The 13,618-nt window shown below is 36.8% G+C and overlaps 3 protein-coding genes across 4 annotated transcripts; all 3 read right to left on the bottom strand.

The window, feature by feature from the left end:
- Positions 1–274: 274 nt before the first annotated feature.
- Positions 275–4,206, bottom strand: LOC127247413 (uncharacterized). Its single transcript, XM_051269240.1, has 7 exons — positions 4,161–4,206; positions 3,991–4,066; positions 3,442–3,769; positions 1,911–1,963; positions 1,536–1,613; positions 876–1,410; positions 275–799 (listed from the first exon to the last, which is right to left on the bottom strand). Exons 1-7 carry the CDS (start codon positions 4,204–4,206, stop codon positions 275–277), a joined length of 1,641 nt encoding a protein of 546 aa, XP_051125197.1.
- On the bottom strand, positions 3,697–10,157 carry LOC127247767 (katanin p80 WD40 repeat-containing subunit B1 homolog KTN80.2-like). 2 transcript variants are annotated; one of them, XM_051269773.1, is made up of 19 exons: positions 9,827–10,157; positions 9,320–9,450; positions 8,079–8,196; positions 7,567–7,793; positions 7,382–7,484; positions 7,233–7,303; positions 6,980–7,054; positions 6,750–6,893; positions 6,464–6,632; positions 5,893–6,384; positions 5,628–5,684; positions 5,439–5,560; positions 5,215–5,340; positions 5,044–5,118; positions 4,852–4,967; positions 4,649–4,765; positions 4,499–4,567; positions 3,991–4,401; positions 3,697–3,769 (listed from the first exon to the last, which is right to left on the bottom strand). In XM_051269773.1, the coding sequence occupies exons 1-18, from the start codon at positions 9,849–9,851 to the stop codon at positions 4,344–4,346; spliced, it is 2,295 nt and encodes a 764-aa protein (XP_051125730.1). In that variant the 5' UTR covers positions 9,852–10,157; the 3' UTR covers positions 3,697–3,769; positions 3,991–4,343. The 2 variants fall into 2 exon arrangements, with proteins under 2 accessions (XP_051125730.1, XP_051125731.1); XM_051269774.1 differs by lacking the exons at positions 3,697–3,769; positions 9,320–9,450; positions 9,827–10,157 and having other exon boundaries at positions 3,997–4,401; positions 7,567–7,768.
- Positions 10,158–11,841: 1,684 nt separating this feature from the next.
- LOC127247813 (uncharacterized) lies at positions 11,842–12,943 on the bottom strand. The gene has a single exon (XM_051269842.1). It carries the CDS (start codon positions 12,650–12,652, stop codon positions 11,969–11,971), a length of 684 nt encoding a protein of 227 aa, XP_051125799.1. The 5' UTR covers positions 12,653–12,943; the 3' UTR covers positions 11,842–11,968.
- Between the last annotated feature and the right edge of the window lie 675 nt (positions 12,944–13,618).

Genomic DNA, 13,618 nt, shown 5'->3' with positions numbered 1-13,618 from the left:
TAATTGCGTATCACATGCCAAGGAGACATCATTAACTAGCCCCTATTTATTCTTCTATAAATGTATATAAAATAATACTAATAATATGCACAAGAAATTAAAAGGCAAAGAATATTAGCATGAGTGGAAAGTAAAACAAGAAATAAACAAAACAAGTGAAGTATAAATGTTGTTTTGATGTCAGTAAGATCCCAAAATCCCTTATCATTCATTATTGCTGTTACCCATAAATTGAATTAAACTAAACAAATGTGAAATTTTTCTTAAATTCTCCCTATTTTTGTTTACTATGTTTTTTGACTTTGACAGCAGTATTGTCAGCCAATTCAGAATTTAACTTTACAAGCCTCCTCTTGACACCTTTCTTAGCTTTCAACAAGGAAGATAGCAATACAGTGTCTTCAGGATCTTCATCATCATTCTTACCTTTATCATTAGCTACCTTGTCGGGACCGGAGAGTTTCTCCGGTCGGGGTCGGGGTGGGGGTCGAGGGCGAACACTCCGCGGCTTCACGGGACGGTTTAGAGGCGGGAAGGACGGCGACGCAGCTTCTTTGCAAGATCTGCCGCCGCCGTCGTAATAGTGCTTCTTGTATTCTTGGCTGACCAAGTGTCTCAGAGACAATGCTGACCTGTACTCCTTGGTCTGTCTCGAGTAGAACACGAGGGCGTTGTTGGCTAGCAGGAGCAGGTCGCGGAAAAGTTCTGCAGCCGTCTTGATCGACTGCCGGATTATTCTTGATCTTATTGTGCTCATGTCGACGTGCTGCATGATGAGCTTCCGGTACCTTGTTCGCTTCTGTAGTCGAAAACAGAGAGTTCGGTTAATCTATAGGTACGGGAGTCGAGCATAGTATGGTTTGTAGTTCTTGTACCTGACTGTCGAGTCGATGGCTGAATATGGATGCAGGCTGACTCTGCGCGAAACATTCGAATATTTTCATCACAGTGTGTCGCTTTTCTGGAATTTCGGTGGGATTGGTCACGGAGGAGTTTTTAGCTGTTGGATCGCAGTCGACAATGGATGCAATGTTTGAAGAACCGACATTGTCACTCTCTCCGATACTCGGTTCTTTGGCTAATGGATTACAACCCTTCCGCTTTCTCGGGCCTCGTCTCTTCTTAAGGGTTACCGGCCCGTGTCCACCGACATACTCTGCTAGCTTTTCGATGATCGTGTCCTTGTCCTGCTCGGTCGTTGCGGCTGAAATCCTTTTTGAGTGATTGCAGGTTCCTTTGGTGAAGCTTCCTGCAGAGCTTTCGTCGTTTGTTGTCTCTTTGCCTGAGGACTCCACGGCTTCACCTGAATTGAGCACAGGGAAAGGCGACGCATTCTTGATCAGATGGGAATGGTCCTGGCTGGAAGCTCGTTTATCTGCCTCGAGTGATTTAATTTTCAACTCAAGAGACCTGGAATTGACAGATAGCAACACATCCTCTGCATTATGATGGATAGCTATACTCTTCTATGGTTAGCTCAAATGAAACATACAATTGACAATGTACAAACTTATACGAGGTTTATTTGTGCTTACCCTATTGAATCTTCTGATATTGCCAATTCTCGCTTCAACTCTTCCACTCGTCTCTTCCTTAGCTCTTCAAACCAAGACCTGAGGCATTCCTCACAATGCAACCGTAAAAGTAGATGTTAGAACACAACCAAATAGTTTTCACATAATTTGCAAAACAGTTTTAGCCAAATATCGATTTTCACAATGATATGGATATAGGCTTTGAAATATTGTATAAATGGTAGTAGAAGACTAATACAGTATTATGTAAGTAATGATTCTATTTTCTTCAATTTGGCCCATAGTGATGCTCCCCTCGAGTCCATATCAATGTTTAACTCCTACTGCGTTTAACTGAAAATAAATTCAGTTTTGAGAAGGGAGCATTCAACTCACTTGGAACCACCAGAGTAATGCTTTTGCAGGTACTCATACTTGGCCTTACAAACCTGCAAACCAACTCCGGAATCGTCAATTTCCAATAAATACACGAAAGATAATAATGTTACATTGGCACTAAAATTATTCCCAATCAGTTCAAAGTGAAACAGTATTTTCATAACTTTGTGCATTACCAAAAGGACCATCAACGAGTTTAAGAGGTTCTACGTCATCAAGAAATATTAACCCCTACCATAGCAGCACATACTTGCAACTCAATGCCATCCAGAGACTCATCCATCCATACCTCTTTGGTTCAGTTCACTTCACATCTCCAAATAATTTTTGCAACTAACAGAGTTGTATAACATGATCAAACCTACCAGCAGACTGCAGCAATCATAAATTCACAACGACTAGCCATCAGGCCCTACTAATCAGGTGATTGATCAATTTTACAACCTCTTGAAAGCCCAAAAATAGCTCTAAAATAATGCAACAAATGGCTGCCTGCTGCTAAAAGTAGAGCATTGCCATGCCCAAGAACAGTGTTTTGTCAAACAATGATGAATAGTGTTGTATTTGAATTTTATGTTGACAGATATAATAACATACAGGGTAATGATTGGTTCTTTAAGCATCTTAGAATGCTAATGATAAAAAAATACTATACATTCATTTGACTAGTATTATAGTAGTTGTTGATTACACTTTATTAAGCTAGTTAAATAATTTAGTGTAATCATAACCCAATGTGATACATTAAGGATCACATAAAAGTCAATTTTAGTATAAAATAGAAAACGTTGAATTGGTCCAATAATACATGACATATTATAATTTGTTTGGTTCATATATTTTAATAGAAAGACTGTGCATGAATTAAATCTAGTCATCAATTATGATAGTCAATGAAAGTAAAATAGATTTAATATGATGCAATTTTTTACATTTTTACAGTGAATGTTACTGTATTACAGAGTAAACTTTAGGAGAGGTTAATTTGAATACAAAGTGCTAGTGGAAATTAATTATAATAAAAAAAAATAAAACAGGTATTCATAAAAAACATAATTAAGCACATCCTACTTGCTAACACAAAATTTTATGATATTACAAACAATGTACCATTCACCTAAAATAACATTCCATCGATCTTAATTAGGGTGTGTTTTGGAGTGTTCTAAATTGTTTTAGGACTAATAAATTATTGAATTGAAAATAATTTTTAATATAATGTTTGGAATGGCAAATAAATTTTAACTTAGTAATTTAAATAAAAACTTGAAATACAACATTTGAGGTTTTTTCAAATGTGTTATAAAAAAAATAATAATATTAAATATAGCAACTATGTTTGAAAACAAACACAACCAAAATTTAACATGAATAACACATGCAGCATAAATTTAATCTGACTGAATATGTGCAACGATGATTTTAAAAAATTCAATGTGTAAATATCCAAAGATGTTCAGTTTTACTTTCATGCATGCATAAATGGCTGTAAAAGAATATATATGGACATTAAAATAGAAAGACGTACAGAGGAGAGGAATCGAACCTCAGGAGTAAAGGATTGAGGGCGGTGGGAACGGGTTCGGAGCTCCTCAGCGACGGTGTTCCAGTCTTGGGTACCGTGCCTCAACACAGCGCCTCCCAGTACAAGCTCCTCCCACGTGTTCCACTCTTCAGGTGGGCCCACTGCAACGTCAGCGCCCATCCTACCGTCCACGTGTACGCTCAGTATCAAACGAGGGGTTGAACTCTTGCGCATAGAGGCATTGCGTCTGCTTTTCCGTCCACCGACTCTCGCCGCCGCTGCGCACGTTACCCACCGGCAATCCACGTCGACCGAGAACAGATAAGGATTCCTGCAAAAATAAACACATATTCAGCGTGGAAAAAATAAATAAATAAAATAAATAACACCAAAAAGTACAGAAAAACGAGAAGCTTTTGCCCGAAGCGGGAATCTCGGAAATGGATCTCTTAATCCACCATTATTTTGCGGGATTAATTTTCCGAAAATTAACAGCGACTGTAATGAAATCGGGAGAAAGACGAAATTGGACAATTGTATGAAAATCAATACCTCTCAATTTCCTTCTGATTTCTCGAAGAACTCCTTGCTTGGACGACAGACGCAAACAACGTATATGGGGTTTGGTCTTGAATCGAATAATTTATTTAATATTTATGAAATAATATTTGATGAAGATATATAAAAGGACTTTAATACCCTTCTCTTTTTCCAGAACTTACCACCCCCGTTTCTGTATTTGACAAATTGCTCCACTTCTTTCGACATATTTCGAGCAGGCCCAAGTAGAAACAAAACGAATATTACAACTTCGTCCAAAACTACAATTAATTTCCTATGAACTCCCTATCTTCGTTTTGAAATGATTTTAAATTGTCTTCTATGCTATACTAAGTTGCTAACGGCTACATTTGGACAACGAGGTTTAGCTGCTGTGCGTATCGGGCAACATTACCTCCACGCCTGCACAGGAAGAAATATGTAAATGCAAGAGCCAAAGTAACACTGCTAGAAGTAAAAAAACACAGCCAGGCGATTCCAGCGGGTCGAAAAAACTCACTGCATTAACTCCGGAAGTGTTGTTCGCAGCTCCTGGAGATGATCGAAGCATCGCTTGCAGCATTCAATCCTACAAGCAGAAGGGTTCATGTACAAGAGCCCAATGAAGGTAAAGATGCAAGATTTTACATGTTTAAGACATGAAGTGTACCTCTCCTCGGCATGGAGATCAACTCCGACGACTGGAGGTGCTGAGACTGTTGTATGGACGATCGGGGCAAAGACTGCGGCCAACTTAACGAGCATTTCCAGGGAAAGTATAATGTGTCTGTGGATGAGATGGAAGATGAGTATGATTTAGGATCAAACAAATATTAGAGAGTGCATTTGAATGTAATGTGGAAAGATTGCTACCTTTCTGTTCTGCTTTCCAATAGTGCTAAAAGCATGGGAAGCAAGCAGTAAAACAGGTCGAGCGTAATAATTTCCAGCCCACAGGGCATGAGAATAGAGATAAAATCTGCCTGCACCTGCAAGAGCGAGCGATATAGTAATGAGGAAAGATCTTGGGTAAATACATGGCCGGACAAAAAGGATAAAACGCACAGAATGATCAGACAATTTCCTCGCAGCATTTATGGCACCCTTAATATCATTCCTTTCCCAAAACTGCCGAACCACCTGTCCCAAGAAACTAAAATTAGATTTATTGAGGAACACAATTGGAGTCTAAGTCTTGTTAAAACGCAGTGTATAAACCTTGATGAGCAGTAATACCTGTAACTTAGTTAATCGAGACTCTAATGCTGGCAATGTCATTTGATGATTCTGCATTAGATTTTCTATGACAACGCTATCATCCACAATTGACCCTTCTCTGGTTACCAAATTTTTGTCAATGCTCTGCAGAACCGCGTAGTTTGATCAGTTATTGATTGCACACGAAATTGAGTAATAAGAATCTCAGTTATTCTATGAAAGATAAAGAATAGAAGATGTACCTGGGATGGGAGGCTTTCTGGAGGGCCAGCAATTGCACCAGCATCCCTCTCTGGCTTTTGAATTTCGTCATTTTTTGCAAACCTTTCAACCGAACTAGGCGTCCTTCGATGTGTAGCAGCACCTGCCATTATAAAAGAATAAATATCAATTGAGGGTTCATGTAGAACATAATTTATATGAAAACCAACCTCCATTGACTACTCTTGGGGAATTTGTCCTTTTACTGGAATCCAGAATCGGATTATCTGGAAAAATTGTAACAAGTCAATTTGGGAACTAAAGATGAGACAAGCTGGACCATAGTTTCCTAACAAGTGTAATGTAGTAGTTATATATAGAATAAAAATAATGCAAACGGTTCTAATAATCACCATTTATCAAAAAGCAAATAGCAACAAATGGTGTAAATGAACACAATGACGAGCTTTAAAAGGGAAACTTAACGTCACATACTTGTTGAGGGTAATGATAATCTATCAAACTTCTCCGTAACAATCTTGTGATTTGATAGTTTTCCTTCAGAGGATTCATTGGCAAATTCATCAGTGATGAGTCGGTTACGGAGGCCTGAATCCATTTTTCTTCTCAGAGGAGTTTTAATGTTATTGCGAGTATCAGACTCATGGGACACAGCCATTCTTTCCATATCAAACCTACTGCTAGATAGCCTCCTCGCAGAAGATGGCTTAACAGGCATGCCAATGAAAGCCTTTGCTGAACCAAGAGATTCCCTTCTAGACCCAATGAAATGCTTTCCATTGGAACCATCACGAGGAACTATATTAGGCATAACAAGGGTTTTCTTATTAACCACCGGCGTGCTAGGTTTTGGGGGAAAGCTATGCTTGTGAACTCCAATAGCATTACTTTCCTTGGAGTCAGATGTACATACACCCTTAGGAGTGTCTACGGAATCAATAATCTTCGGTGTTACAGAACTTACACCTGCGGCAAAACATATAATAGAAACTTAGGAATGATTTTACTGGGAAAAAATCAGACACATGTAGAGACTCAAACTTACAGTCAACATATATAGTTTTCACATCCTTATTATCACTATCTGGGGTTGTGGAATGCATATTTGATTTTAGCTTTGGATGGTCTGCTTCTTTGTCGAGAAGATTTCCCTGAGTATCACATTCCAGCTTCGATTGCTGTGTAGTCAATCTTGTGCTGTACGGCTCTATAAGCTAACAAAGAAGAGGGACTTTTGAGTATGTGTGGCACAGATTGTCATAGTTCTCTCCAAAGTAACAAAAAGAAAAGGTAATGGAAACAATAAAATATCAGAAAGACCAGAAGGATACCGAAGCATCTGCTACCCAAAGAGCAACTGAGTTTTCGTAATATGCACCACCCAAAAGTTTCCCATCATGAATGCAAAGATCGCCAAGTGATGACCAGCCCATGTCGACAGAATCGTGACAAATTATAGGTTCCCATGAGAAAACCTGTTGGCAAAAGAGAGGAGGACCCATGTGAAAAAATGAATTTTCTACAAAAATATTCATGGAATAATGTACAGTACAAAATGGACCTTTAAACTATCGTCTAGTCCACAGAAAATGGATTTTCCATCTGGGTGGAAAGCTAGTGATTTTATTCCAGAAGCCTGAGGGAGAGACAAATAGAATTTGGAACAACGCAATTACTGAAATACTTTAACAAAACAAAATAAAATATAGATATTATATGCATCTAACAGAAGAAATGAACATTATAAAAGGTCATTATCTTCAGTCAATCAATATGTGAAGAGAATAATGGCTTTAAGGGAAATGACTAAATACCTCACGTCTGGTAGATCCAATCATCTCAAATGTCTCCAGATCCCAAAATTTCACAGTTTTGTCAGCCGAACCTGTAATATTCATTGATGTCATTATCATCGTAGCTAGAGTCCTGCAATTACAGACAATCCACCATATACGCTGCTTACCTGACGCTAAAAGAAACTCAAGAGGGTGAAATTCTAAGGACCGGATATGTCCCTCATGAAACTTGAAATCATGCAACAACTTTCCTGCAGTCAAGTCCCATACCTGTATAAAAGGAATTATCTATAACCAAAGGAAAGGGATAACTCATATATAACAATTTTCATATTAAACCTTGCACCCATACCTTAACAACATTATCTAATCCACCGGATACTACCCAGCGACCATCAGGAGTGAATCTTATATTACTTATCCCTCGAGTATGACCTTTATATGTGTGGATGCACCCTTTCTTTCTAATGTCCCATATCTTTAGATTGGTATCCATTGAGCCAGATGCAAAAAACTCGCCAAATGGGTGGAATTCAACAGAAGTACAATAGGATCTGTGTCCAGTAAGAGTGCGAACCACTATATTTCAAGAACATTTAACCACATCAAAATGAATGTTATACTGATGTTATCAAAGTGGCATTTACAATCTGGAGAGAACCCATGCCTCAATAGCATAAGTTAAATTTTATGTCTTAACATGCAGGCACCCCAATCTCATATAGAAGCAGAATATGCAACTAAATATCAGAAATATTTATGTTTTAAATCTAAAAAAGATTCAACTTCTACTGCTATTTAGAAGCCAACAACGGATATTGAAATCTAAAATATAGAGGAAACATGGGAAATAGATTTACTTACTCTTAGTTTCTTCCAAATCCCACAACTTTATGGCTCCAGAAGACGAGCCAGCTACCACTAAAACCTCTCCTGAATCAAATGCTGCAGACTCAACTGGGCTATTGTGACCACACAGACTCTGCAATTACCAAAAAGTGATTTTCCTTTAGATGTATAGTGTTCAACCATTCACAGGAAAGAGTATCACTTCACTGGATGAGGCAAATGCTATAAATGATATCGACTGCAGCAGTATACAAGACATGGATAATGATAACTATGCCCCACCCAGAAAATAATAATAATAATAATGATAACTTAATATAAAGAGCAACAACTTTATTAGTATAATAGCATCAGAAGTGCTCCTGACACCAATAAAATATCCAAACAGCCAAAGACCTGGAGATGAGCAAATAGCAAGAATAGAAGAATATCATTCTAGCTTCAAACATTAACTCCAGGTTTAAATATCTTGATTGAAATTATGTAAGGACTAACTAAAAAGGCATACTAAGTCAATGCTCATCCTTAGAATAAAGAGGACTGCAGCCATAGTTTTCAGATAGAACAACGTCGGGCAGAAATTACGCAAATGAAACAGACTAACGTTGCCACAGTGCATACGAACATGTAGGTTCTCCTTTGTGTACATGAAACACAAGGAACAAGAGAGTAATAAGAAGAGAGTGGAAGAGGGGGAGGCAGAAAGAATGATTATAAGCAAAATTAATGAAAAGAAGAAAAGAAAATCAATTACCATGAACAAAAAAGGGGAAAGCATATTAAATTACAAGTAACATCCAAACTCATGAGTTTCCGAAATTCGCAAATGGTAAACCAGTTACAAGAGTACTTCCGAGCTCTTTCAATTATAAATGAACAAAGGAATTGAATTTGAATATCAATATTTAGCATTCTCTGGTGCCACGTGGATCAAACAAGGCGCAGACCAACATTCATCTTCAGAATTTAACAAACCAAGAGTATATTGAAATATATTATACATGACATTAATCACTCATCCTAATTCAAATGTTTCGACGCATTCTTAAATTATGAATTTCACTATTGCTAACATTGGTGCATTGCTTTGGATTACATGGCAGTATATTAGATTATTACGAAAAGGCCCAACCACCTGACTAACAGATTGAAATCACACAAGTCCCAAAGTTCATAGAGGAAATTGTCACCACATATCCAAACCTAAAGTGATATGTACAAACAAATCTTTCAAATAATGTTGTTTGCTAACTAACCGCAAGAGATGTGGGCTTTCCAATGGACCAAAGGTTCACTTTCTGATCATCTCCACCTGTTATAAACACTCTATAATTCTTTTTCCCAAAGCTCAAACAATTTACACTCCCAGCATGCGCCACAAATTCCTCTACATCATATTCAGTCAAGAATAGACAATTTACAAGAAAGGGCATTTTGAATACCCTCAAAATAACAAATTCTCAAAACTACAATTCGATCAACAAAATAGAAAGCATGCCACACGGTGAGTGGAAACAAATTTTGATTTCTTTTTATCTAAAGAACGCAAGAGTGTGAAAAAAGATAAGGACGACATCACCACACCTTTCTCGATCATCGTCAACACCATGCAATTTTTCAAAAAGAAATCACTCCGATCCAATATTTCGAGAAAAATCAAAATCCTACCCAAAACCGACCACTCAACTCCGCCGACATTCACAATCACTCGCGAAAGTTTAAAAAATGCAAAATGAAACAAACACCAAAATTAAAAAGGATACGCAGTTTATATCCACGCTTCGCCATTTCCTCCACCAAAATCACGCCGCTGTCGACTGTCGGTGCCTTGCCCCGAAACGGAGACCCAAAACCTCACTGAGGACGGCTGAGTACAACTCGAGAAACACAAATAATCCCTCTGTCTTCTTGTTCTTGACGCATCTCTGCATTCAATTCGCGATAAATGGCGAAGATTTCCAATCCAATCCAATCCAATAGACCCTCTCAAAGGGTAAACCACCGAAAAAGGAAAGCCTTCAGCGCGGAGAGATTTCGACAGCGCTCTACAAAAGCAAACGAGTCCTATGTCTGTATATACCCGAATATACACACACACACACATATATATATATATATAATTTATACTTTGAAATTTTAAAATACTAAAATATTATTTCACGTTCAATAGTTTATTTGTTGTGCTTTTGCATACAATGAATGCACTCGACAACCTTATTAAATAAATAATTCAATAGATTATTTGTTGGTATATTATAATCGATTATCTGCCAAATGATAATTTGTGTTAGTTCAATCTGCTGTCAAGTAGTAATCAACTATTTATTAAAAATATATATACATAAATTTTGTTAAATATTTTTGCTTTGTATTTTAAAATAAATATATATGTGGATGGTAAGGTTTGAGACAATTGAAATTCTGCAATCAATCATTTTCAATAATCTGAATTTGCTATGATTTGATTAGAGCTCATGACTATTATATACTAACCAACACCCAATTGCTATTATTTGCATCTAAAATATTATCATTAGCTGTTATATTTTCCATTATTCTTTTTTGGGTCTTATTTCTATTAAATTTTATAGTATTATTTGAAAAAATAAATATTGACTGTACATAAAATTTTTGGGTGTTATAGTAATTGAATGTAACACAAAACTTTGTACATTTCATTATAATACAAATATAAATATATTGATGAATTAATATATTATAATAATTCACGCAACATTGACTACTGATTCTATACTTATTTGATCCAATTAAATGATCCGGCTAGCATATGTGATAAATATAATTTTTACAATTTATACAATATTATAAAAAATGCTCTTAAAAAAAAATTAAAATCTAAAAGTTAAAAAATATTTTTATCAGTTAATATTATTATCTATAAAATACAAATATTATAAAATGAAATGATATAGTGCATTATATTGAATTACTATTTCATATAAAATTTTAAAAAGTAAAAATCTACTAAACACAAAAAGAATAGTATTTAATATTTATTTTTAATAAAATAAATGAAGCTTATAGATATAAGAGTACGTGAGGTCTTAAAAATTTGAAAATAGTACTTCCTTATTGAGGTTTTCGAGAATTTGTAATATAATAAAAATAATACTAATATTTTATTTATTTATTACTCGTTCTGTACCATATACCGTGTCTGCTATCTCATATATCGTGTCTGCTACGTTATATGTGTATACACGGTGAGAGATGTAATTAGTAGATAATTAAGAATGTATTAGTGAAAATAATTATCCGATAATATAAATATTTATAAATTAAGACTAAGATAACTAATTAGTTTAATTAAAATTTAAAAGAAATAAAATTTAAAAATTTAAAATGAAATTAAAGTGTGTAATCATTTTCCAAAAAAAAAAAAGAAAGTGACATGGTACGTGAGACGGACATAAACGGCAACATGAATATAGTATTTGGGACGGAGGGAGTATTTGATAACTCAATATGCAATTATTGTTCTTGCTACAGATATTAGTACATTTCATATTATCAAATATGTAAAATAATTATCCGAAAAAAATATATATATAAAATAATTTTGATATTTTTATATATTTATAAATTAAGTAAAAATAAAAAATAGTTGGTAATTAGTATGATTATTTTTATTTGATAAGAAGAAAATATTTTTAAATAAAACATATAAAAATTATAAAAAATAATATTTAATTTAATATTTTGTAAACTAAATATATTTAATGTTATATTTTAAAAATGATATAAAAATTCTAAAATTTGCTGTCTAACAAATCGGTTTAATCTCAACATCCATCAACGTCTAGTTTGAAATCTTACAAAAAAATCCAAGAAGAAATCAAACATGCTACAAGAGATGAAATCACCCTTCTGCCCTCGCGCGTGCACTATAGAAATATGAAGCACTCCAGGGACACAAGCGGGTTTTCCAGTGACTCGTTCTCTGTCGGTGTCGGCGCCGGCGCCCGTTCACCGTGCTTCTCTCCTTCCGCCTTACGAATCCTCTCCGGCGCCGGCGCAACACCCGTTTTCCTCGCGGACTGTGTCCGACTCAATCCCGTTTGCGACGTCGCCGCCGTGGCGCGTGGCGCAGGGGACACAGACCTCCGCCCGGAGATCTCCCCGCTGTCCCTTTTCCGTCCATACCCGGACCCGGATCCATTCGATGAGATTTCGGACCTCCGACCCGGGGAACTCCCAACAATTCTATCTCTCTTCATCTCGCCGGAATATTCCCGGTTCTTCGACCTCTGCCGGAATTCGCGTGCTTCGCCGTATCTTTCCCTTTTCTCCGTCACCGCCGTGGAAACGCTCGAGCTTTCACTCATATCGCTGCAGATCTCCGACAGACCTCCGTTACTGCGTACGGCGTCGTTTTGGTTCCTTTTGTCCTGCGCCGCCGCGCCGGAGAATCCTGCCGCGGGGTAATGTTCGGGAATCGTCGGTGCTTCTGAGAGGACAACCTCTTTGACTGCTTCTTCCTCCTCTTCCAACACCAGATGCAGCGGCGGTTTGCCGGATTTGTCTTCGGAACGTTTTGAAGCTGTGTTTGTGCTCACACAGCAACCCATTGCTGAGACCTCTTTCTTTGAACTTATTTGAAGAGACGATACCCTTTAATGGCTTCTCATTCCGCTTCTTCTTCGATGGTCTCAAACGGAGAAGACGACATTATCGACAGTAGAAATGGACATGGCAGGACCTTCCAATTTCAGCCTTTAATGGCGTCCCAACGCTCTGTCTTCTCCATCGGCGATCGGCTATCCTTTTCTACACCCGATCTACTGCCCTGATTACGCCTTGCAACTCCCGGGATCTCAGCTCCTCCAGCACTTTCCTAAAGTCGCGTTTATTATCGTAGCGTTTTCTGCGGAACTTATCGTTCTCACATGCAAAATGCACATGCACCATGCATTAATTTATACACTTTCTTAAATGTATACAATAATGAAAAAGGGCACCTCATTATTGTAATATTTCAATTGTCAACTCAATTATTTCCTCTAAGCTAATTTTGTTGCAATAATCACTCAAAAAATCAAAATCATATAAACATGTTATTTTTTATTTTTGGTATCAGGCACAAATCATTTTCCAATATACCTAGATTTTCAGCTAAACTTTATTTTAAGTACGGTATAATACGCAATTAACAAAGTGAGAAAGAATAGTTTGGGCCAATTTTTAATGGGCTGCCAACTTACCTTGTTTGCCTTAAGAAGCCTAAAAGCCCAATTTGAAGTGTTTAACGCTTTTCATATAAAGCGTGCTTATATTAGAATGTCGAAAATGCGCTTTCAGACTGATTAATGGCATCAAGTAGCGCCAAAGCTACAACATTAGTTTGGGCCAATTCTTAATGGGCTGCCCAACATACCTTGTTTTGCGTTAAGAAGCGCAAAAGCCCAATTTTTGCACGTGTTTCACACCTTTCATATAAAAGCGTGCTTACATTAAAACGTCGAAAATGCGCTTTCAGTTTATATTCGATTTTCTGATTTCTTGCAACTCAAGGCAATATTTAGAAAGTTGATTCG

The sequence above is a fragment of the Andrographis paniculata genome, unplaced genomic scaffold, assembly GCF_009805555.1.
Source record: "Andrographis paniculata isolate CXL003 unplaced genomic scaffold, ASM980555v1 Contig32END, whole genome shotgun sequence".
Taxonomy (NCBI): Eukaryota; Viridiplantae; Streptophyta; class Magnoliopsida; order Lamiales; family Acanthaceae; genus Andrographis; species Andrographis paniculata.
This window is presented reverse-complemented; position numbering and strand designations above follow the sequence as displayed.